Raw genomic sequence first — 23,958 nt, 5'->3', positions numbered from 1 at the left:
GGGAACTTACTGTGAAAAACGTGACTGCAAATGATACTTGAGACTTGCAGGAAGAGCTGATATGAAAAGTAGCTAAAAGCTTAATTGCTAAAAGCAGAGAGTTTAACTGAATTTTCCTTGAGAAAACAAATTTTGGATCAAATTATGTTACTGCAATATGCTTAATTAGTTCAACACAAGATGATACAAAGCAAACGATGGGCAGACATCCAAAACTTAAGTTGTACCATTCCAGCTCCAAGAGACCAGACACAGCTGTGACAAGTCCAACCAGAAGGCAGGCTTATTGCTGAATTCCAAGAAAGCCGCAAATAACACAGAGCATCAGAACACAACCTGCTCAAAATCCACTACTAGAAATTTGCAAGAGTACATCTGCTGTGGTTACAGAGCCCTCACAGTGAAATCAAAGTGCAGCCTACACATTCTGTACTGTTGTAAAATATATTTTGACTTGTCAAAGTCTACACTTTTGCACACAAAATTTTCAGCCTCATTCATCTCATTTTCTCAAAGGAACTCGCCTTCAATAAACAAGGTAAGAAAGAAAGGTAGTATTTCCTCATTACAAGACTCTCTTTATCAGAAGAGCCTTTGTCTGCCAGGCTAAATGTAAGTCACACAAGCTTTTCTTCCAGAAAATAAAATCTCTGTGGGAGAATTGGCTAACGGATGTAAAAATTGCTGAATAAAGGACTTTGCATTAGAAATATTATAAGACTCTTACAAAAACATTAAATGCAGGCCAATTCAAGATATGTCCACAATATTAAGAATCATTCTGAAATACCAAGCTGATGTTAAAATTGCCAATTAAAAGAATTACCATGCAATCCTGTTTAGTGAAATCCCACCTTCAAAAGAAAAAATTCTGAAACCTATCTAGACTGTAAATACTTTTCAACTTCTGTAGCACACTCATGCATTTAAGGGACACATGAAATTTTAATTTAACCACTAACACTAGAGTTAACATCCATTAACTCTAAACCAGTTCTGCAAGAGCAGGTATTTTATAGGAATTCACATGCAACCCTAGTTTCTTGGATGGTCTCTTGAGACATGGCAGACCTATACCCTATTCACTCCTTGGAAACTACGACAAAGAAACAAAATAAGAATTCAAAACAATTACTTCATAGAGGCCAATGAGAAATAATCAGAGTGCAGGGTAAAACTGAATAAGGTTGCTCATTGATTTATGTCTATGAGAAAAAGACCATCAAATTGAAAATTCTCCAATACATGATTTACAGAAACACTGTCATACTTAACAGCTAAAGCAGAATTGGAAGTCCACATGGTAAGTATGTGATTCAATACCTGCTGGCCAAATGTTTGGGTATAAACAACTACAAGGAGAGAACCTTTATCCAAACTCAAGTTTCCTCTCAGCTTTTTAAAACCCTTATTTAGTTAGCCCAAGCAGCAACAGCAAAGAGTATGTGAAAGCATAGGCTTCAGACTGTGTCAACAAACAAAAAACAATGCCCTTGCAAGACTCTATGTACATACTCTAACAGATAACATAGCCTAAAATGTACAATCTTACCAATGTTATTTGTACAAACAAAATTAAACTACTTCAGTAACAGCAACATCACTGGACTGGGGAAGACACATCCTTTGTCAATGCTATTCCACCTCAGCATGATCCTTCCACAGAATTTATAATCCAAATACATTCTAGAGAGAAGTCAAGGCCTTCTCATCTTTGGGCAAAGGTAGAAGCAGTGAGCACTCACCTTCCTAGCCATGGAAGGATATAGAACATATTTTTAAAAATAAGTTCAAATCTCTAAATTATTGAGGGACAGTGAGCGTTGCTACCTGGCAGTCTCATTTTTCCTTTCCACCTTTCCAACATATCACACACAGCTCCTATCAGATGACCACATCAATATCATACCTATCACTCAGGCCAACTGAAGTGGATTGGGCTCCACTCCCTGGTTAATTAGCATTTTCAAGATATTTGGAATGCTCCTCTCTGCTTCTAAGAATATGCCCATAATGTTTTCAATTACATTGTCCAGCTAAAATCACATATGCACAAATTACAATACCATTCTCAGAAGTATAATTCTACAACTCCATTGGACTGAGCAGGTTGGTTTGCTGTATTTTACCTTCAATGATCAAGGAAGTCATAACTTGGTTCCTAATAGTCATTATTTAATGACATCCACATAAAATCATATTCTTAGGGAACTTTCAAATCAAATCCTGACCAGTGCAATGAATGAAGCTAGACATCCTATAATTTTCAACACTTCCTTACTCAAGACTTCACCTGAAATTTAAAGGTGCTGCATTTCTCTTTAATATTATTTAAAATCATGTATAATCATAAAATTCAGAACATAAGGAAAAACAATCCTAAATTGCAAATTAATTTAATGTCATTTAATGTTAATGAAAGTAAATATAAATCAAATTAACATAAATAAGCTTAAGGTTATGATTATTTATTATTTTTTCAGGCCTACATTTAAAGGACTCATACAAAATATTAATAATAATTTGCAGATCAGTACTATCAAAACAATGGCAGAGATTACAGAAGTATTAAGTTTTCTAGTAATTCTCTCTTTAGATTTTACTTTGATAGGTTTAAACTTAATATAATTTATTTAAATTATTTTAACATGATCTGAACTAATTTGATTTAACTTTCTGTGTGAACATGAAAAAAATTAGGAGGGTAAGTTTGCATAACAATAATCACAAAGGAACAATGGCAATTTGTATGCTATACAAAGCCGAATACAAAAGCCACAAAGAGGCTTTCAAGTGGTATGAAACACAACTGTAGGTATACCCAGATTAACCTGTTCAAACCGTTATTATCTCTTAAATAAGACTTTTCTAACTTGACATTATTTTTCTGAGGAAAAGTTCCATTCTTCAACTCCTAAAGTTTTCACATTCAAGATCCTTAGAAGTTATGCAAGTTCTACTTCAAGTCTCATTCGAATAATTATTTTAATTTGCTTTCATATATAAAAGGTAGTGACCTGCATAAAAAAAAGTAATTAATACACCATAAAAAGATTTGTAAGACAACCATACATACTTACAATATATTAAACTTTACTTTAGTTTCTTAACATAATTGAACATCACAGATTGATGTCATTGCCTTTCTAAAACAGCTTCTGCACTCAAACAATCTATTAAAAGATCTCCAAAATCCTTCAATACAGCATTTGCCACTCTGCCTCTACTCTCTTTATTTTCTAACCCATTTTGTGAAACAAAAAATCATTTAAGAATACCATGGTATTGCAAATTAACATAACAACTCGTATAAAAATTGCAGTTAACAGCTCACTTGAGATTTTTATTACATTTATGTCTACATAAAATTGAAAAAAAAATCTACATAAATGAGAAAGCAGCTGAAGGGCAAAATCAAACTGTTGTCTTTATTAGATGCAAGTCTAATGTCTTTCAGAAAAAGCATTTGTAGCCGCCACAGTCAACCAAGATTTCAATGGAAAGCAAAAATGAAAGCAATCATGCACAAAAGGCATGTGTTGTAATTGTGATGTGCAGACAAGATAATGGAAAATATTCTAACCTTCCCTTAATTTTACGTATCAACTCCTGCCTTGACTTACACAATCTGTCACTTTTAATGTATTATTTTATTATTTTAATTATTTAAGAGCATTCAATTAATTCAGTAGGCATCTGGTCATCAGAGCTAACCTTCCTGAAGAAACTACTTTTCTTTTCCTCCAAATGTTGCACGCATGCAAAAATATTTTCCCTTCACATGGTATTAAGTACAAAAGTCTCACACTATGTTTTATTAATCTTTTCTTTTAAGTGACATGCAGCTTACTGTATACTTTCATCTTTGTCAGATACCTTATATGAAACTGTATTTTACAAGCCACCAGCTGCAAAGTAGAAGACCACAGCGTGGAAACAATAAGAAATGGTGATTTTCAGTTTTAAAAAAAAATCCATGGTTTTTATTGTTCATCATTGTAGTATCTTGTACATTCCATTCTCAGCTATTAGCTGGACCACAAATATCATGGAAACAATCTAGTCACAGAAAAATAACCCAGACTACATTAAAATGAAATAATGAAAGCTTAGTTTCACAGAATACATTCTTCAGCATTACCTAACTCACCTATCTTACATTGCCGCTACAATAATAATCTCTGTATGAGTACCTAGTTTTCCTATAGAAATCCAGTTTCATTTAGTAAATGTAATGGAATAGATATTATTTGAAATTTTATCATCTCTGTTCAGTATCTGATTCTACGATTTGTTATTTGCTATTCAAAACATAGTACTGAAATAAAAATAATTAAGTTATGATCATAAGTATGACTCATTAAAGGAAGTTTTCCACTCACCCCACAGCTCTTTGCAACTTATACTAACATAGAATTAAGAGCAGCTTAATTCTTACTTCTGTGGACATGCATCCCATGCTGACTGGCACCCGGACATCAAGACACTGTTCCCCCAGTAAAACCTCTCACTTTCTGGAAAGAGTGGTCTTGGAGATTTCCATTTCTCTGATGCTTAATGTTTCATTTCTATTACAGTATTAGGTCACCATCAGCAGTAAGAGGGCTGTCTGCACCTTCAGGCCAGTTTCTTTTTTCATGTATCTCCAAAAGTTACCTACTTCCTAAATTTGTATAGGTTACTCCAGTATCTACAGAAATCAAGGGAAATCAAGGTATTTCAAGGAAAGAAGAAGCTTTTTTTTGTCTAAAACAGATAATAATACTGTGCGTCAGTACCACTTCATTTTTAGAAATGAGGGAACAAGTGTTGCTTCAACTGCCCATCCTTTTCCCTCACTCTGAAAATAAAGAAAAATTTGATGCATTTGATGCACTCAATACAGCACATTGAAACTTGAATGGTTTTAGAAGACTGCACAGCTGTTAACAAGCAATATGAAATTTACAGTAAATGCCAAAGCAGCCAAAAAATATTACATGCAAAGTCTTATCTACCCAAAGATCTTACTCCCATCAAATATAGAACTGTGTATAGAGAAGTGTTTACATACAGCATGAAAAGTCGGCTTCCTCTGACTGATCTAGTAGCAAATAGCTGCTGCTCCAAGATTCCGAAGGACAGAGGCAGTTCCTATGCTCCTCTAACATATTTCTGTGCCACTGTGCTCCAATCTCACTCAGGATTCCATGAACATTTTAGAATCCACCAGGGAGAGTAAGGAATGCTGTGAAATACTGTGAAATAAACTTTAGGCTAACTTTGACAAGATACTTCATTTGGAGTCTCTACATACACCGGAAGACTCAATGAACAACTTTTCATGTTGCCCATGTCAGTCATCACAAGTCTTTACCATATCCCCTTCCTTTTATTTACACTTCTACTAATTGAAAAGTTACGAGTTTACTATCAGGTATGAAAAGAAAAAGGCAGGTTTTTCAACAGTCTTAGTGTCTCTGAAAATTTTCCAATTCTCTACTTCTTTTACTCTTTTATCATTTCCTGTAAAACTAAATTATTGAATTATCCTAAGTCAGTGTCTATTGCCCAGCCTACAAGTTCCAATTATTTTACCAGTGAAAAACAAACAGTGTATAGAGTTCTATACTTTGCATTAGGAAAAGAGACTGGAAAGCAAAGAAAACAACAGATAACTTTTTGAAATGAAACCATGACAAAACTAAGAAATAGGAAATGTAATTATTCAGGTTGAAATCTGTTTTCCTGAGACATACTTTTAAGACCAAAAGTTCACAGGTCTTTACTTACACCTTTAACTGTAATAGCTCTATATAGCGCAGAAAAACAATCATGTACCCATATACTGAGGAAAAAAAAATTAATATGAAAACAAAATGTACACAAACTTTCAGAATTTTGTCCTGATACACAAGATCTAATTATGAACTTTCAATAGCATTCCTTTCCTCTCATTCCATTTCATTAAGCACTCCATTCCATAATTCCTTTAATAGTTATTAGCAAACTATAAAGCATGGGCAGTCAGGCCAAGAAACGTCCCTAGTTATTACCTTGTTCATAATTTGCACTCTTAATTCAGGAACAAAAATAAAGGTGTAGTATTACTGAAAAGAAAACAAATTACTGAGTGAGAATCGCCCTACAGACTAGTGGTTTTTACCCCTTTGTCCTCAAACTTACAACCATCTCTGCTCCTTCTCCCAAACACTTCTGCCACCTCTAAATGGCAAAAGCCAGTACATGCTTCAGCTAAAGTGGATCTATATGCCTGCTCAATAGTCAGCAAGCTGTAAACAAATAAGACTTAGTGTTCCTACACTTTGTCGGCTTACCCCTTCACAGAGGCAATAACCAGGACTCTATCCTCTACCCAACCATCAACTTTGATGAAACTTTTGGAGACTCATTTGTCTTTCTCTGTATCAAATTTGGGTAAAAAGATTCAAAAAGTTGCTGATGAAAAGAAGCTAGGACAAGAAAGAGCAAGGGGACAGAGGAGACAAAAATACTAGCAATGAAAAGCTAACGAACAACAAAATATTAAGCCTCATTTTCAGAAGTTTCACCAAGCTATAAGTGGCAGTAAAAAAAAAAAAAAAAAACCAAAAAAAAACAAAGAATCACTTCAATTCTTAAGAATTCCTCAGGGTAATAATGTTGTGTGACTTTTATGTGTCTACAGTATTATGTAATAAAACACTAGGTGAGTCAAGAACAATGTTTCTCACTTTCCTCAACCCTCAAGGGCTGCCCTTCAAACACCATACATATGAAAATATTGGAAATCCTACCTTGAGCTAGTCTTTCCAGCCGTTTCCCATGCTCTGGAGGAATAGCATACCTAAAATTGACATAAAGAAAAGGATGAAATGCTTAAAGACATAATTACTACATAATGACTAAAAGTCATCATTCATGTATGATAAATATCTAAGTATATAGGAGTCAAAAGTTTTGAAGACTGAAAAATTGCACAGAAAAAAATATACTAACATCTAAGGAAAAAATACAGACATTGAGTTTTGGGGGGTACAGAGGTTTGAGGAAAACTTAGCTTAGTTCTAGTTTAAATATTATATTATGTAGTTCCAAAATGTTATATTCACTATTTAAAGTCACATACATTGACAATATTTAAATATTATTACATCACCACAATTTTAAAAGAAACAAACACTTTATTTTTCTTAATGAAATGAAAAAAATGTAAAATAAGTCTAATATCTACAAGTTTAATTTCTCTGAATCTCAGCATGCTTCACAAGACACAAGTGTTCAACAGAAAAATATGAGCATTAAAAATCTCTATTTTTTCCTACAGCAAAAGCTGTGGAATAAAACTTGCCCTTGTAGAATCACTACAATTAGGGTTTTAAAGCATTATAGAAATAGACTTTCTTCAATTTACGGAATTGTAAATATATCTATCCACTGTTCTTACAACAATCTATTTTTTTTTAAATTCCACACGCTGTCTGTAACAATTCAGCAAAAAATACCAAGAAACATATTATTTTTAATGTTCACTGCAGCCAAAAAATAGAAAACTATTGAAAAGTTGTTTAATTTCTGCTTCTCTTTGTTATTAACATATTTTCTGCACTTCATGGACTTACTGAATGTTTTGATTAGGATTTATTATTGACTTTACCTGTTTTAATTTGTGATATAATAGGATTTTGTTTCAGTTATATGTTGCAATAACACTGGATTGAGTCTTCTCTATTAAAAAAATATGATTCAGAAAAGAAGGAAATGTATATTCAGCTGTACATTATTAAACTAAGTTAAAATGTAGTCTTTTACTACACTGTGAACACATTTCATTCATCAGCCTTGAAAAATCACTCAGAAAAACAAGCATTAAACATCCAACTACCTCAAGCCGTTATTTGCATACTGTCATGGTTTGGCACTGGCACAATGCCCGTGCCCCCATGAGAATACCCTCTCCCTGGTGTCTGCTGTGAGATGTGACCAGGAGTAAGCAAAGCAGGCTCCTACTTAGAAATAAAGAAGACTTTATTAACTAAACTACAAGAGAGGAAAAAAAACACACAAGGAAAATGAAAACTTCACAAATATATCTCCTCCCCCTCCCCAACTCTCCAATACAATACATTCCCCAAATCACCAGCTCTCGGTCTTGCACCACTCTTCAAACAATCAATCCTCAGCTCATCAAGAGGAGAAGGAGTCCTTTTTTCGTGCCATGGGCTTCCCCTGGAAACACAGTTGAAACTTCCTGTGCTTCCTGTCACACGGCGGCACCGTCAGGAGATCATTTGCCATCGTGCCATGTTCCTTCCATGCCCAGTGCTCTCACCACTGCACATGGACCAGGGCTGCCTCTAGGGTCCTTTTAAGGATGCCTGGTCTCCTTCTAAAAAGGCACAGTCTCAACTTTGGGACATCTGTCCCCCCTATAATTTTTGCACCCGCTGGGGCTGAGGGGTACCCACACTGAACCCTCCTGGTTCTGAGGCACTGCTCCCCCTGGAAGCAGTCTCTCTATTAGAAGGAAACAGTCCACGGCTACACAAAAAAAAAAAGAGTCCAGCAAAAATGCCACTCCATCTTCTCCATTCCTCCCTCATCTCTCTCACTTGCCCAGACCTTCATCACTCTTCTAGGAAGGGCTAATGTTCTGTAAAGTTTTCATTGTCCACAAAGGGTTAAAAGCTACTACAAGCGGCTAGACACATCGCTGCCTCCTTCCCCCCGCCCCTTTGCCGCAGGCCAGGCTGTGCCGGCAGCACACGATATCAAATTTCAAGGTAACAGTCCCAAGCACCAGCGCGCTCTGCCTCTCCATCTCCGGCGGGGGGAGTTGGCGTTGTCCGGTGTCTGGCTCCCGGTGTCTCTCTCTCTCTCTCTCTCCCACCCTTGGGCCAGGCCAGGCCTACCTCCCATCTCCGTTCCAGGCCTGGCCTACCTCAGGGCCGCGTGGCTTTCCCCTCGCCCTCCCATCAGCAGGCAGCTGGGCAGGGGAGGTCTGACCTGCTTCCCTCGCTGGAATCCCAAGAGACCTTCCCAGGCGAGAGCCCTGCTTTTAACCCCTGTGTGCTCTCAGAGGCGGTCCAATGTCCCAATGGCCAAACCAAGTGCCAGTGCTAAAATCTGAGCACCCATTGGCCTGACCACAGCATTCCCAGGAAACTCATTTCCTGTCAAACCACCACACATACACACTAAAATTTTACAATTTTACTCTATTACAACTGAAATACCTGCATAGAAGGAAGACCAGTACGTAAATCAGTGCTCTGTAAGATAAACACATGCCCACTGACAGCCCCTTCCAAATGGTATTCAGCAAACAGACTTTCAGTTTACTATGCTCAATGTTTGCAGTTTTAATCAGAATTTTGCTGTCTCACAAAAATGTACTTTGTTTCTCTCCATTTGTACTTCCAAAGTGTTTGTGACTGTTTTTCACTCCATATTACACACAGCCCAGTGTATACATACCAATCTAAACTATATGTTTGCCATCCTTCACACTCCATCAGAGAAAAATGCTGTGTATCGCATAATATACTGCACTGTATGTCTTTAAATACACAACTCCAGAAAGCAAAACATGAACAGACAGTGTTTATGTCTAACAAAAAACCTCAAAACTAGATACTGTACTTTGCTTTGACTCTAATAGAACTGGTGGTCCTTCTAAAATGTTGCTCCTTCAAAAGAACATGTTATACAATTCAATAATAATATGGATCCACATGCTTCCATTTGTACATATAAACATGAAAATATTACAAAAATACAGAAGTCAATTAAACTCTCAGTAAGTCTTCCGGAAAGACAGTGCATGCTTTAACTGGACTACAGCTATTTATTTAGCTAGTCCAAAATTACAAAGAAATACAATACATTAAATGCAAATGTATGATGAAAATGTATTTTCATCATAGTCTTCACTTGAGTTGTATGGTAACATCTGCTACTCAATCCTTTACTTCTTCACTTTCTGCTGAAATTGCTTGTTCCTCACAGCTAAGACAAGGACAAAGGAATGGAAACAGACAACCCTTGGTTCAGTCTCCCTGAAATAGTATATAAGCATTTGTATCCCACAATAAAATCAGATTCTGATCACCAAGTCAGCCTCCCTGTCTCTCTCTATTGCCAACAGCTAAGTAGATTTTAATTCTATTAGTTCACAAAGACATACCTGGTAAAGTATAAAGAGTCACCGTTCATTGATACTCTTACTACAAGGACAGAAAAAATATAGTACATATATTTACCAAGTTTTGTTAATAAACATCTTCTGAAATATGTCTTAGTTGAGCAGATCAAGAGTATTGGCAACAAGATTAACTACAAATAAGTAATAAACATTAAACTTATGTCATTAACTTGTAATTAATTTTTTTATATATATGTTTTCAAGATTAATGCTTCTTCTAAGTCACATCAAAACCAACAAATTGTGGCTTTACTGTGCAAAAACTGCTTAGCCAACCAAGATGATTATCAGACAAGCAGCCCTTTCTATCCATCCAATCAATCATTCTCATGTCAGTGACCAGAAACGGAATGTGAAACAATTTGAGTTCCATTCCTCCAAAGTCAGGTGTATGCAGATAATGGTTAATAGCATAAATTTCAAGCAAATTTAGTGTGATGCTTAATACTTAATCAAACTATGCTTAATACTAAACGAAGCTACTTCTCTAAATCCCATGATATAGATTGACATGGTAAAAACAGCTGATGATTTTTCCTGCAGATTGGTATTTTTAAAATTCAAAAGCTGCAAACCCATAAAATGTTGTTGTAAGTAAACATCATCATTTTTTTTTCAAAATGAACTATATTCATTGGTTTTATAATTGGCAACAGAAAACTTGCGAACATTCACAATACATCAAAATAATGCTATCTAACTCCAGGCACTGAGCTCAGAATCCCTTTTATAAGCTACTGATTTACTTTATTATCTATTTAGGTGGTTAATCTTTATTATACATAAACCTGATACATAACTTTTTAAAATATGAGCAGATTTAAATTTCAGAAACTTAATTTAGGAAGTTAATACATTTCTTTGTTTTGGAATGGGAAATGCAAAAGTCTGTTGCCACCTAAAAATGTTCCTATTTAATCTAAATATTTTAAGAAACAAAATCCTCTTCCACAAGGGAAAAACAAAACAAATAAACAAATAAAACTTCTCCTTTTCTTCTAATCCCTGACCAAAGTTCTTCCACTTTGTGAAGAACATTGAAATTAGCAAATGATTGCTCTGTTTCAAGCACGATAATTCATCCGGATCTGCTAACAAGCCACTATATTATTTGATTACAGATAACTTTTCACAACCAGAATCCCTATTTGATTACAGTCATCTCTGTGACTCACAGTATTTCTAATTTTTATAACAGTTTTCAGCAAGAAGTGTGACTAATCCTAATGGAAGCTTTACACTTTAGTCCCATTTCTGCCATACAGGTTTGACTTCCCTGTAGTTTTCTATGTTTATTTTGTTCTCTAGACATAGAACATAACTAGGAAACATGTCCATACCATCATTGGGATGCACAACTTCTGCAAAGGTACCAAGACTTTTCCACTTATGCTGAACTTTGCATCACCTGGCCAGAATTTGTCTAGTTTTTGTCAGCTGCTGATCACACTGAAAGTTCTATTAATCCTTCCTCAGAAGGCTCTGTAAGGACTTAGCTGAACTTTCTAAATCCATTTACCTTATCACCATATTTGTTCTTAAATCATACAATGTTAGCATCAGTCTGCTTTTCCTTCTTCCCCTTTTTTGTCCATAATTTTGTCGAAAACTAGTATCAGAATGCCATCCATTTTTATCCCATCATACTCATAACCCCATCACTATTTCCCCTGCTATTGCGATTCAAAATCTGAAAGCCTTCACGCAAAATGTTTCAAAGACTTCCACAACCCCTGCTGTGTAACTCTGTATCCTTCCTGATTTTTCCACCTCATTAAGCAAGATGAAAAGGTATTGATACACATTCTATACCAGCAAATCCATAAAAAATATTCTAGTCACAGCAATCAAGAGGTAACAGTGAGGTTGCTCAAAGTATAAATTTCATGCAACCTAGAGATCAGATTCATTCCCATCCTATATCCACTGAATAGAGCTCATGAACCTAAATCCCTGATTTAGTTTAACTGTCACAACAGATTTATTTCCTCTTACAACCTAAATAAACTGTCAGGTTCAGTCTCACTCTCCTAATCCATCTAAATTTGGCTGTCTAAGCATTCTCTCTTTAACAATCTGGTCTCTTTTTCTTGATATAGTCACAAAGATGGAACTATCTCCTCTTTCTGTACCATTTATTCCTACTTACTTTATGACTGACCAACCCTGCAAGGCATCTTGTGATTTATGAAAGACATTACCAAACAGGAGAGTTTTTTTAACATAATGTATTGTCTCTTGCCATTTTTAGTCTTCGGAAAAGCTAGGAAGCAAAGACCAGATGGAATGTCACAGAAAACATACAAATTGATACGTAAATTATTGTTCGTATCAGACTGCAAGTTTTAACTGTGCCCCTTTCAAGGGGAAGTAAAAACCTACTTCTTAGTGCAGAAAATAATTCAGGCCTTCACCATCAGATGTAAAAGGTGAATGAACTGAGTACAATATTTTTAAATACTACTTTCTAAAGTAAAACAATTAATCCTCTACACATCTTTTCTTCTTTAAAATAAAATAGGAAAAAACTGCCCTATTATTATTATATTTTAAATACCCACAGTGCCATGAAGATAATTACCTACTGCCTGATTAAGAAAATCTTCCTTATATTCATTATTATTTTTCTTCAAGAAGATTTATATCATCTCAACACTTAAAAAAAATTCAACACACTGTTTTTCACAAGTCAGGTAACCAGAACAAAGAGTAAGCCTTGCTTTCAGATACTTAATAAATCCAGAATTGTTTTCAAAAAATGGGAATGTCTTACTCAGATTTTTTATTTATAAACTTATAATGTAAATTGAAGCATTATCTATATTTTACCCCAGGATATAGTACATATATTAATAGTATAATATTTCTTCTAGTAACAAAAATCTGATCTCTGCTAAGCATTAATTTTCAAGAGCACTTTAACAGCTTAACATGACAAAATTCTTCGAAGTATTACACAAAACAAAAATAAATCATCTTAAGACCTATACCCCTGAAACTATAATTACAATAGAAAAAAAATTTAACAACAAATGCCAGAGTGAAGGAATTTTTAGTATTAGTAAGAGGTTTATAAATCCCATTACAAAAAACACCAATATCAAGAGATAACTGAATTAATAACCCACACTACCAATCACACCAATGGTTTGTCTTGCTAATAATAACTTTTTCTAATAATAATTTTTTCTAAGAAACTGAGATATAAAATGAGGTAGCATTTGCAAGGTACCTTTCCCCTAAGAATGCAAAGAGAAAACTGCAGTAAAAATTCTTGCCTAATAGCAAGTAAATTTAAGTCTCTTTCCAGTAAATATTTCCCCACCATACTCAAATCTCTTCTGACCTTATATTATTCTATTTCAGGGCTTTTAAGTTTAAGTTCCTTCTTCTCTTTTAAGATATTGCCTCTTTAGCAAGTTAAGAAAAATCTATAAAATTAATGTATGTATTATGTTACCCATATTATGTGTTACATAAATATATACATAAACATCTAAACAGCTGTAATCCTAATTTTGTAAATTATCAGACACAACTTCCTCCCATGTTTCACTTGAGGCAGTCAATGAAGGAATTGCTATACATAACATAGAACTACAGACTTGTCTCTGTAACACTTGAAGTAAAAGTGTTGACAAGATGCAATGCAAGTTAGCCTATGCCCAAACACTGCAGAAAGCTTCAAATTCTAGCCACAAGTTCTAATTGTGACTCCCAGATGGAAATGGCTGTCCTTTCACAATTCAGAGAAAATACATTGCATGTTAGCTCTCTGAAAGAACAGTGCATCTGTCTTGAAGAACCACATGTACAACCAGTAAAATCAAAAAATATGTATTACTACTATGTATGTCAAGTTATATTGCTCCACTAAGGATTGGCAAATCAGTAGAATTAAAGAGCAGAAAATATCTTTCATAAGTATCATAAGTATCATTCAGCTTCTATCCCACTTTCTTGAAAAAAATACTATACTAATACCATGTTAACACAACATATTTTACTGATAAACTAACTTTGCATGAATTACAGCATTCCTCCAGTAACAGAGACGTGTAACGTGTAAATAAATCTTTAACTGTTTTTTGTTCAACTTTTTTATAACGCTGCATTTCTTAAAAATATGGGCCTATGTGGTACAGAAAATGAATTTGTATCCACCACTATTTCTTCAAAATATGAAGAGGATGGTATTTAATGATTTTGTTCATTAGAAGCATAAAAAGTATCGGTAAACTAGAAAAGCATTTATCCTGTTATCAACTCACACCTCCTTCAAAAATAATTAAAGAAGCTTTCCTAGCTTGTTCCCATTGTATCTAAGGAATTCAGAGTTTAAGTACTCTACTATTTGGAATTTCACAATATGCAGTGAGTTTTTCTTCAAACAGCACTTTTTAAATTCCTCAGAAGCAGAAAACAACTTTATGCAATCATCATATTATTTACAATTGTCCTATCATCTTCGAACATTCTGGAATCACCTACCTTTACACACATTTTTTTAAAGATATTGATGATATGGTTAACAAGACTTTCTGTATGTTTAATTCAAAGAAGCAACCTCACATACCTAAGTATATAATTTATCAATTTCAGACATGGACCTGCTTTAGTACAATAGGTGGTATTCACCTTCTCTGCCTTAACTCAAGAGATCCATTACATAAGCAAAGCAGGTAAACATAAGGCACTGATCTAAGAGTGAGCACCTGACCAATTTACCACATTCACAGAATAAATACATTATAGGTATTTGAATTTTGTATGGGTATAAAAAAATAGTGATGTTTTATGGAATTACAAGCTATATATTTTCTGTCCATGTTCAGATGACTAGAAACTCCAATAATTGAACTATGCATAACTTATCTTTTGCATATCTTTCTAAACTCTCTTCACAGATATTCTGAAAAAAAAATATTTTAAGAACAAAAGGAATTTATTTGTCTTATATACTTGGGATACATGTATATCACAGTGTATTAAACCAAACTGCCTGTTAAAGCTGTTCAACCAAATATCTAAGATTACAGAGAAAGGACAGTAGAAGTTTCACATACAGGAAACTTCTCTAGCTCTGAATCTTATCTCCTACAGCTGAGTTAACTGTAGAGAATATGACTCTAATTCAAAAAAGCAATTAAATACATGTTAAATACAAAATATGGTACATAGCCCAAAAAGGCAACACAAGCAAAAACTGATTTCAAAGAGCTCTTTCAGAAGTTCCTCAAATACACTTGGGGTTCCCAACATATTAAACTTCTCATATTGTATCTTTCAAATATTTTTCTGTTGAACTCAAATAAGTCTTTATGTACTCATCTGTCTTCCCCTTTAAAATAAAAGAATATATCAGTGTGATTTCCCAGCATTATGAGCTTAAAAAACCCCTCACTGAATTACTATCTTAGCTTATTATTAAAGCTTGCCACTGTGAATCAACCATAACCCATCTATTTGGTTTATTCAGCTGAAATAAACAGAAGTCATCTTAAAACAAAAACGACAAAAACTTGCCATGACTTTGGCTCCCCGAAATGGAGATAATTAATACTGTAGAGATCCATGTCCTCAGTGTGCCATGCAAATGTTGTTTTCCACATGCCAAAATAAAGATATGGTGTATTTACACCTTCAATAGAAATTCCACACTCTTCTCCTACAACATCCAATATTGTATTAAGATGGGCAATATTCCATTCCTCAATACCCTGAAAAAGATACATAATAAAAATATTACTAAGCTTATAAAGCAATGCAATTTCATATAACAGTCCCAGTCAAAAGATATCCACTTGATGTAGCCTTTCAATAGACTGTAAGCATTTTAGAAGACAGCTGAAATTACTTGAAAAATTCTCTTGACCTTAATCAGTATAATATCAGGTTAAAAGTCTGAGATGTTCAGAGCAGAAAGAGAATATAAAAAGTTCCTATCTGGTTCACAATTTAAAATCAAATCTAACATGAATTGAAACACCATACTACATTTCTGTACAGAAACGTACAGAAAAAATAGAACTAATAGCTGCAGACAAAACCTTCAATGAGTTGACAGCTGGAAGCCACTAAGTTTTACAGGACCTATCTATGCTTTTTTGTTACTTACAAAGTAATACCAGATAGTATGAAAAAATAATTTAAAAATTATTTTACATGCATAAATTTACCATTTATCTGGAAAGTTTGAAAACCAATGTGATCACTTCACCTCAGATGTATTTCTAATCATACTGATGTACTGCATAAGAAATATACAACAGAAGAAATCTATTGATTTCAGGGGATTTAAGCTGTTTCCCTATGTTATTCCCCATAAAATTCATATATTAAAAGTCATTAATAAAGCAATACATGTAGCTTTTGTTGCATTCAGATTCAACTGCAAACTGCAATTCTAATTTCAGGTAATACAGCATGTAAGAGACAGTATAAGCAAGATGAAAGCTACAAAATTGAGGAGAAAAAATTAGACTTCATTATAACAGCAATTATTAGCACCTCCAGGGAAGACATTAGCTGGTGCTCAAGCACTCAGAAAACCAAGAAATATAATCAAAACTATTAAAAACTCAATTCAGACAAGTTTTATTGGGAAGACAGCCTCTAAGGACACTCTTAAGCATGAGCTGTTCTGCTCAATCACTGAATCTACAGGTCTGATAATCTCACTGGGGTACAAACCGATGGCAGACTGCAGCCCTGATGCAGCTGATTAAGATGATGATATTTAATAACTGGACAGCTGGAATAGTAACAATACGGGCTAAAGCAAGAAGTCAGGAAAATTTAATATTCTCCGTTTTGAACTGTTTTCTGAGATTTTTATGTCAAGCATGTTATTATGAAGCAGCTAGAATTGATAGACAAGAAGGTAAACTCTGTATGAGTTGAGACTTCTCACTAAACAAGCACCTCTAACCACCTGCTTTGCCTATTTCATTTATTAAGAAATACTAAATTACTTGGAATTTTACAAATGAGTAACAATGTTTAGAAAATTATTTAATTTCAAACAGTATTTTTTCTTCTTTTAAAATGGAAGCCTTGGGCATGATGCATTTGTGAAACAAAAAGGCACTTGAAATTTAAAAAGTAGAAAAAACCCAAATTTATATCCTAATAAAAGAAAAAACACCAATCTGAACTGAAAAGAGTAGACACTTGTAAAATCTGCACCTTTCAAATATAAAAACTGGCAGCAGCAAGTTAATACAGCTGTAAAATAAAAAAAATTGAAGTAATAATTTTTAAGTAATAAGTCCTCAAATTAATTTTTAAAAATTTTTTTTTAATCAGAGGAAATTTATCCCTGTTTACAATTTTGCAGTTTATTTGGAGAAACATATTAATACAGCAAAGAGCAATGATTTAACCACAAATACATATAGGATTAGAAGAAAACAAGAAATACTTGGAAAAATCAACTGTTAACCTAAGTAGCTACTCTAACAGTGGCTAAACAGTGTAAGTACTGTAGCAACTTGCACTTGAAGATTTCTTCAGACAGAAGATGTGTTATCTTTCTATTTAACAGTATTCCATGGGTTTTTTTACCCATTATTAGTCCCATCGCAACATTTCACCCATGTAAGCTCCTAGTAACCCTAACATCTTGAAATCTTACTTTTCTACTAAGAATTAAGTAATAGCTAAGAGAATTTTTTTTTTAAACAATACATCTCATCCTTGCACACTATGTCAAATCATAGTCACAAGCAGTCACAACTAGTCACAAGCAACCTGCTGGTGGATCTACCCTCAAACAAAAGCAATTCCTATCATGGAGATCAATCCTAGAACAAATAACTTGCTTCAAATACTGAACAAACAGTAACAACTTCTACACTCAAGACAGATGAGCTACTTCCTTTTCCTAAAGACTATTTTGGACAAGTATTCTTAGCCTGAAAGAAAATGTTCACTGAAACTGGCCAAAACACTAAAATCACACTGATTAATTTCAACTCCTCCTACATTCCTTAGACTTAAAACATTAAATCAGTTTCATATTTAGGCCCAGACTGTTATAAGTAATTATTACAAATTATTATTAAAGATGTTACATTACCTCACAGATATTTTTTTAATATTCAAAAACATTAAGTAAAATGCTTATATGATTTTAACATAAAACACTGATTCTTATTTTTACAGTAGTTGTATAACCAGTTTTAGATGTAGCAATTGCAATGTACACTAAAAAGATCCCAGCTGCAAAAGTTTTTTTTAATAGGTCAATACATAGCCATACTTCTCAAATTTTAAGTATATTTTTGCAGGTTATGCTATATTTAATAACAATTGTTTGAACAGCAGTACATATATTATTTGACCATGACATACATCTGGTAGTTTCTTACAAATACATGTAGACATTGTATTCAATCTTATGAAAATACAAAATATTTATTCTCCTCAGAATATCATAGTACCACCAGAATATTATAATAATTTCAAAGGAATATGTCAAGATACTATTTCTAATTTATCCACATTTCTGATGGTAAATTCTTTAAAGAATACCTGTCATCAGTGACAACTGTACCACACAATCGAATACCTAGAAAAATTTTATTTTTTAGCAGTTTTCCTTCTATAAGATAACAAACAGGCTTGAAACACCTTACCAATTACAGTCATTGCTACACATTTTACACTTACCTTGTACTTCCTTAAAGAAATATTATAAGGTACATAGTATTTATATAGAAGACTACTATTCCAATGTTCATTCATTTTGAAGCTGATTCAAACTTACTGTAAATTACTATAAAGAGTTTTTATTACTCTTTAACAGCCTTTGCATCTGCTTTTAATGCAATGTGGAGACAAAGTGAGACACTTGACAAGCATTTCTTATCTGAACACCTGCACACTTTGGAAGGAGTTGACCCATCGTTTTCCCAAAAACACAAAACATGATGTTTATCTCAGCACATTAGTAGAAAGTGAAATTCACAGTTGAAAGTTCTAACCTCTTTGCAAATAAGAATAAAAAAAGCTTCAAATGCAAAGTTTTATTAATTCTTAAGTACTTATAAAAGTGACACAGTGCTAGTCTTTTCACTTTACTTAAACCAGTCAACACTATCATGAACATGATTTCTGTATGCATACATTATTACACACAGTCCTTTTTCAGTATTTAATTTTTCCTTTGATTATCTCACAGATTCACCTCAATATTAATCTGGTGAACAAGGTATCAGTCGCACAACTAAGACTGAAGAGCCCTTATTGCTGATTGTAAAAAACCCCAAACTAAAGAGGAGTAAGAGACAGAGTGAAAGGAACAAAACAAACATTTGAGAAAAATTTGTGCTTGGTAACCCACTCCCCTCTCCACATAACCATTCACTCATATCAACGAATACAATAAAGCTAGTGCCGGGCTTTTACTGTGCCTTGGAAGTCATTAAAAAAGAGGAAGAAAAATGCTACAAACAAAATCTCTACATCATAAACACACAGACTGGGAAATACTAACAATCTCCCTCATTAGATTGTTTTTACTTCTCAGCATTTCTTAGTCATTGCTTTTTAAGCCCCCTTTTGAAGGGTGGGCAAGTAGATTCTTTGGAAATCACACTAGAACCTAAATTACTGCTCACATTGATCTCAATGATGAGTAGATCACAGAAAAGGACATAATAAATAGAAGGAAAATAATAATTTAGGTTGGAAAAGACCTTTAATATCATCCAAAACCACCATTAACTTGGCTCTGCCAAGGCTAAACCATGTTCGCAAGCACCATACCTACAGGTCTTTTATACGCTCAGGGATGGTGACAAAGGGGCCCTGCTAAGCCTCATGCAGATGTCCCTAGCACACAGATGAATCCTATCTAGATTCCCCTGCAGAGCCTTCCTGCCCTCCAACAGAGAGACATCCCACCCAATTTGGCATCCTCTGGAAATTGACTGTGGGTGCACTCATACATATGATACCCCCTCCTTATACATCGGTCAAGGTAGAAATTAGGAATTGTTCTGTTAGGAGAAATAAAACTAACAGGAGAAAAATGAAAGTAAAGTGTGTCTTTCAGACAGCAGCTGAAGAGAGTGGTGAGAGAGACACAAAACAGTATTTATACATGCTTCTTCCAAACATGGTTTTTCTCTGCAGAACAGCAGATGCCATTGTCAGCACTGAAGTCAGGCATGTTTTATGACTCACTATAAACTTTAAATTGGCCACTTTTCTTTGGAACTACTTTTGAAACCAAGATTTCCACCGCTCCCCTCTAGCTAGGTAAGTCCACATAGGGATCATGTCTCTTCTAGAGTTACCAACACAGACACTCTCCTACAAAGTACCATTAAATGTAACAGCAATTAGAACGCAAATAACAGAATAGTATTTCCAGCAAATCTTCAATCTTCTCAAATGATAGAATTTATTTTCCATAAAGCTCTATAGAGTGCAAAGAACACTTGTTTTCATAGATTATTTCCATATTCGTAAAGACTTAATCTGAGTACAAAGCCGCCAAATAATAATTCAGACATTTTAAACATATTCTGGAATAATCCAATACTACAGGGATAAAAATGAGCCATTGATGGCAGCTGTTAAAACTTCAAAGCATGCACTTATAGCTTTGTTTCTTTATTTCTTTGTTTTCACTTTGGTTTGGATTTTTGGGGGTCTTTTGGGCTTTTTTGGTGGGGTCTTTTTCTGTTTCATGTAACATAGCCTTTAGAAAATTTTGCCCCATCTTCCAAGTCCCTCAGAACTTATCATCCTGTGGTCTAAAAAAGCAAATGCTACAAAAGCTATAATTTCTCTGGCACAATGCCAACAAGGTGCTGGCTTTCACAAACTACAGTAATGCTTCTTAAATTATCTAAATAGCAAAAATCAAGGTTCCATCATGCTTCAAATACAAATGCCTCAATAAAAAATTGATTGTCACCAAGTGGAAAAGAAAATGTAATTGGTGAACTGTTAAACTGATTTACAGAGCACAGCAGTATTTCTCACTAATTTTGACGGCCCACATACGCATAGGTGTCACATTTTCCTTAGGTTCCTAGTAGATTTTACCTGGAATTCTGCCAGATATTTACCTTAAGTGTAACATCTGTAACACACTATTTTCTACAATATGTATTTTGTAAAAAGTAAGCATTTGTTTTGTTTCTTGCAAATAAGCTGCCATGACAAACTAATCTCACCATACGCTTTCTCCTGAATGCTGCCCAAAAGGTCAATGAGCTGTGTTCATCTCCTTTTCCCAAATAAACACAATCCTGAAGGAAACGGAATGAAGACATGAGAACAATCTCAAATTCCAAACAAATTAGAAAAGATCCTTCTTAAGACTATCTTCAAGCACTATGACATGAAAAATATTAGTTGTGCAAGTACACCATCTGCTGGCCAAAAACTAACTGCAGTAAAATTATTCTGAGAGACAACATATTGATCAGTGGCACTGTAACTTTCTCACCGACACTTTGGTACCAGAGTATATTCCTTCTTGTCCTCTAAACACCAAGTGGGTTGTACACCAACACTTGACTGTCACATTAAGTGCTCAATCTGTCAGATTCCTTAATGTCAACTCCTTTCACTAATATTTCTCCTTTATTATTTATTTTTAAATTATACCCATTTTATTATAGGCATCAAAGTTTTTCTATTCTACCTTTTATTGCTTTCTTCCCCAGTCACTGCAACCTTTAGTGCTTTGTTTCCTTCTCCTATGCACTTAACATCTGAGTTAGGATCCCTGAATGCTGCTTTTCTCACTTTCCTCTTTGATTTGACCTCCCTTCCTCATCTTTCCAAGAGTGTAATTCTGTAAGAAGGAGATCTCTGACCTTCTCTTTGACCAATCAGCACTTTCAAACTGGGTATTACTGCATTCATTCTCTTTTCATGGGAAATGTTGTTCAGGCAAGAGTAAACTGAGGTACTCAAGACAAAAAAAAAACACAATCCAAAAAAAGCATACCTTTGTAAAAAGTTATACCATAAGGCATTATCTACCAACAAAAAAGACACAAAGATCAGAGAAGAAAAAGGGCAAGCTTCTATTTCTTGAAACATTTTTTCTGTGTCTTGTGTTGATCTTCACAAAGCAACAGCCATCTGGAATGTCTCTCCACAGAAACATTAAGAATTAGAATCTTCAATTATTTTCTAAACGATTTCTTAAAGCAGCTATGTGGACACACAAGGGAATTTGAATTTGCCTTCTCTAAACAACATACCATTGGACATTTTTAGCTGTCTTTCAAAGATCACATAACTCAGTGCAAGAACTGAACTGCCTTCAGCCATATTGGCTGACTGTATTTATCTCTGGACAGTCTTCAATTTGTCTTCCATGAAGACCTGTGAAACACCAGGAGAACCCCAGACCATCTGCCACAGCAAAATCATACTTTTTTTTCCTAATGATTGGAAAAGGCAGATACATAGAACATGAAATAACCCAAGAACTTCACATATGGTACTTTCTTTTAATATATGTTTGCCCTGTATTTCTTAAATCCTCAAATATTTTCTGAAATGCTAATATATCTTCTCTTAGTCTCATTACTTAAATAATGCTTTAGAAATCTAGTTCCTGTCTTACTTACATAGCCTAATTTATATCAATGGATATCTTTAATACTTTGGACAATGAGATCTGTTTTAAAAGTCCTTTTATCATCCATGGAGATCTTGACAAGTTACCAGAAAAATTAATTTCTAATTGAGAGGTAAACAATATGAGTAAGTACATTTCCAGGAAACTGCAGACATTCCAAGCATGAAGTACAGCTACCAATATTCCTCAGTAAAGAGATATAAAAGATTCCATCTTTAAATTTTAAAATAAAACTTTGTTAAAATATCTCTAAGTGTCCACAGATACACACAGGAAACAAACATATTACAACATTAATAAACAAATAATTAGGAAGATATCTCAAAGTTCTGGAGAGTTTGAAGTGAAGAAAGGGAAGAGTCATGATCAGGAAGAGCAGCAATATTCTACTGTCTAAGGACAGAACTGTCTGACTCTTGCAGATGTAGAGTTAATTTCAATCTTGGAGGCTTTAAGGAATAACACAAAGATTTCAAAAGACAGATTCTCAGTCACAAAGCAAGAGTGTATCTTCTAAGTAGAGTAACCTTTGAAAGAGGGCTGGAAGGGATAAACTTCATAAAAAACTATGCATACTTCATCATAAATGCTCCCATTGATATCTGCTCCATAAATAGGTGCCACAAAAGTCAAGTTCTTCCAGTATTTACGCTCCAGATCTTCATAGTCTACATATCTTGGAGTGCGGTATCTGCAGAGAAAGAGTTAGGCAAAGGTTCATCACCATCTTTCAACAACTGCCTCTACAATGGACTATGCTTCTATGCCATGGACAACAGACTATGCTATGAACCTTCTAGATGAAGTCACTTTATTTCAAATACTCTGAAATGGAAGAATTACCAGTTGTCCTTAACTTCTTAGTTTCATGGTTAACCATATCATGGAAACCTCCTACCTGACAGCTACAGTAACTAAACTCATCCACCAACCCACACAATATTTGCTTCAGTCTCCAGCAGCAAATCAGCCCATTTACCAACCATCCTTAGCCTGAGCTCCTCCCTTTTATTTCTCTTCTGTAAAAAAAGACACATATGCAAAACACAATTAACAAGTATTTATTTTTTTCCTACCTCACTACCAGCTCTGCAAAAACTCAGATATAGGTCCTGTACAATCTTGTCTCAGAACAATGTAAACTAACTCAGCCATGCAG

The 23,958-nt window shown here is 34.4% G+C and overlaps 1 protein-coding gene across 13 annotated transcripts in view; it reads right to left on the bottom strand.

The window, feature by feature from the left end:
- Window positions 1–23,958, bottom strand: part of KDM4C (lysine demethylase 4C) — a 246,689-nt gene that overhangs the window by 203,285 nt on the left and 19,446 nt on the right. For 12 of the 13 annotated variants that reach the window (XR_012578316.1, XR_012578319.1, XR_012578318.1 and 9 more), the window contains 3 exons: window positions 23,376–23,490; window positions 15,710–15,903; window positions 6,777–6,826 (listed from right to left, as the gene is read on the bottom strand). Coding sequence is in view for 8 of the 13 variants with exons in the window: in XM_074533711.1 (XP_074389812.1) it covers window positions 6,777–6,826; window positions 15,710–15,903; window positions 23,376–23,490 (359 nt within the window). In the remaining 5 variants the exon portion in view is untranslated. The remainder of the gene's footprint in view (window positions 1–6,776; window positions 6,827–15,709; window positions 15,904–23,375; window positions 23,491–23,958) is intronic. The other variant, XM_074533716.1, reaches the window with a different exon arrangement.

The sequence above is a fragment of the Zonotrichia albicollis genome, chromosome Z (assembly GCF_047830755.1).
Source record: "Zonotrichia albicollis isolate bZonAlb1 chromosome Z, bZonAlb1.hap1, whole genome shotgun sequence".
NCBI classification, from domain to species: domain Eukaryota; kingdom Metazoa; phylum Chordata; class Aves; order Passeriformes; family Passerellidae; genus Zonotrichia; species Zonotrichia albicollis.
This window is presented reverse-complemented; position numbering and strand designations above follow the sequence as displayed.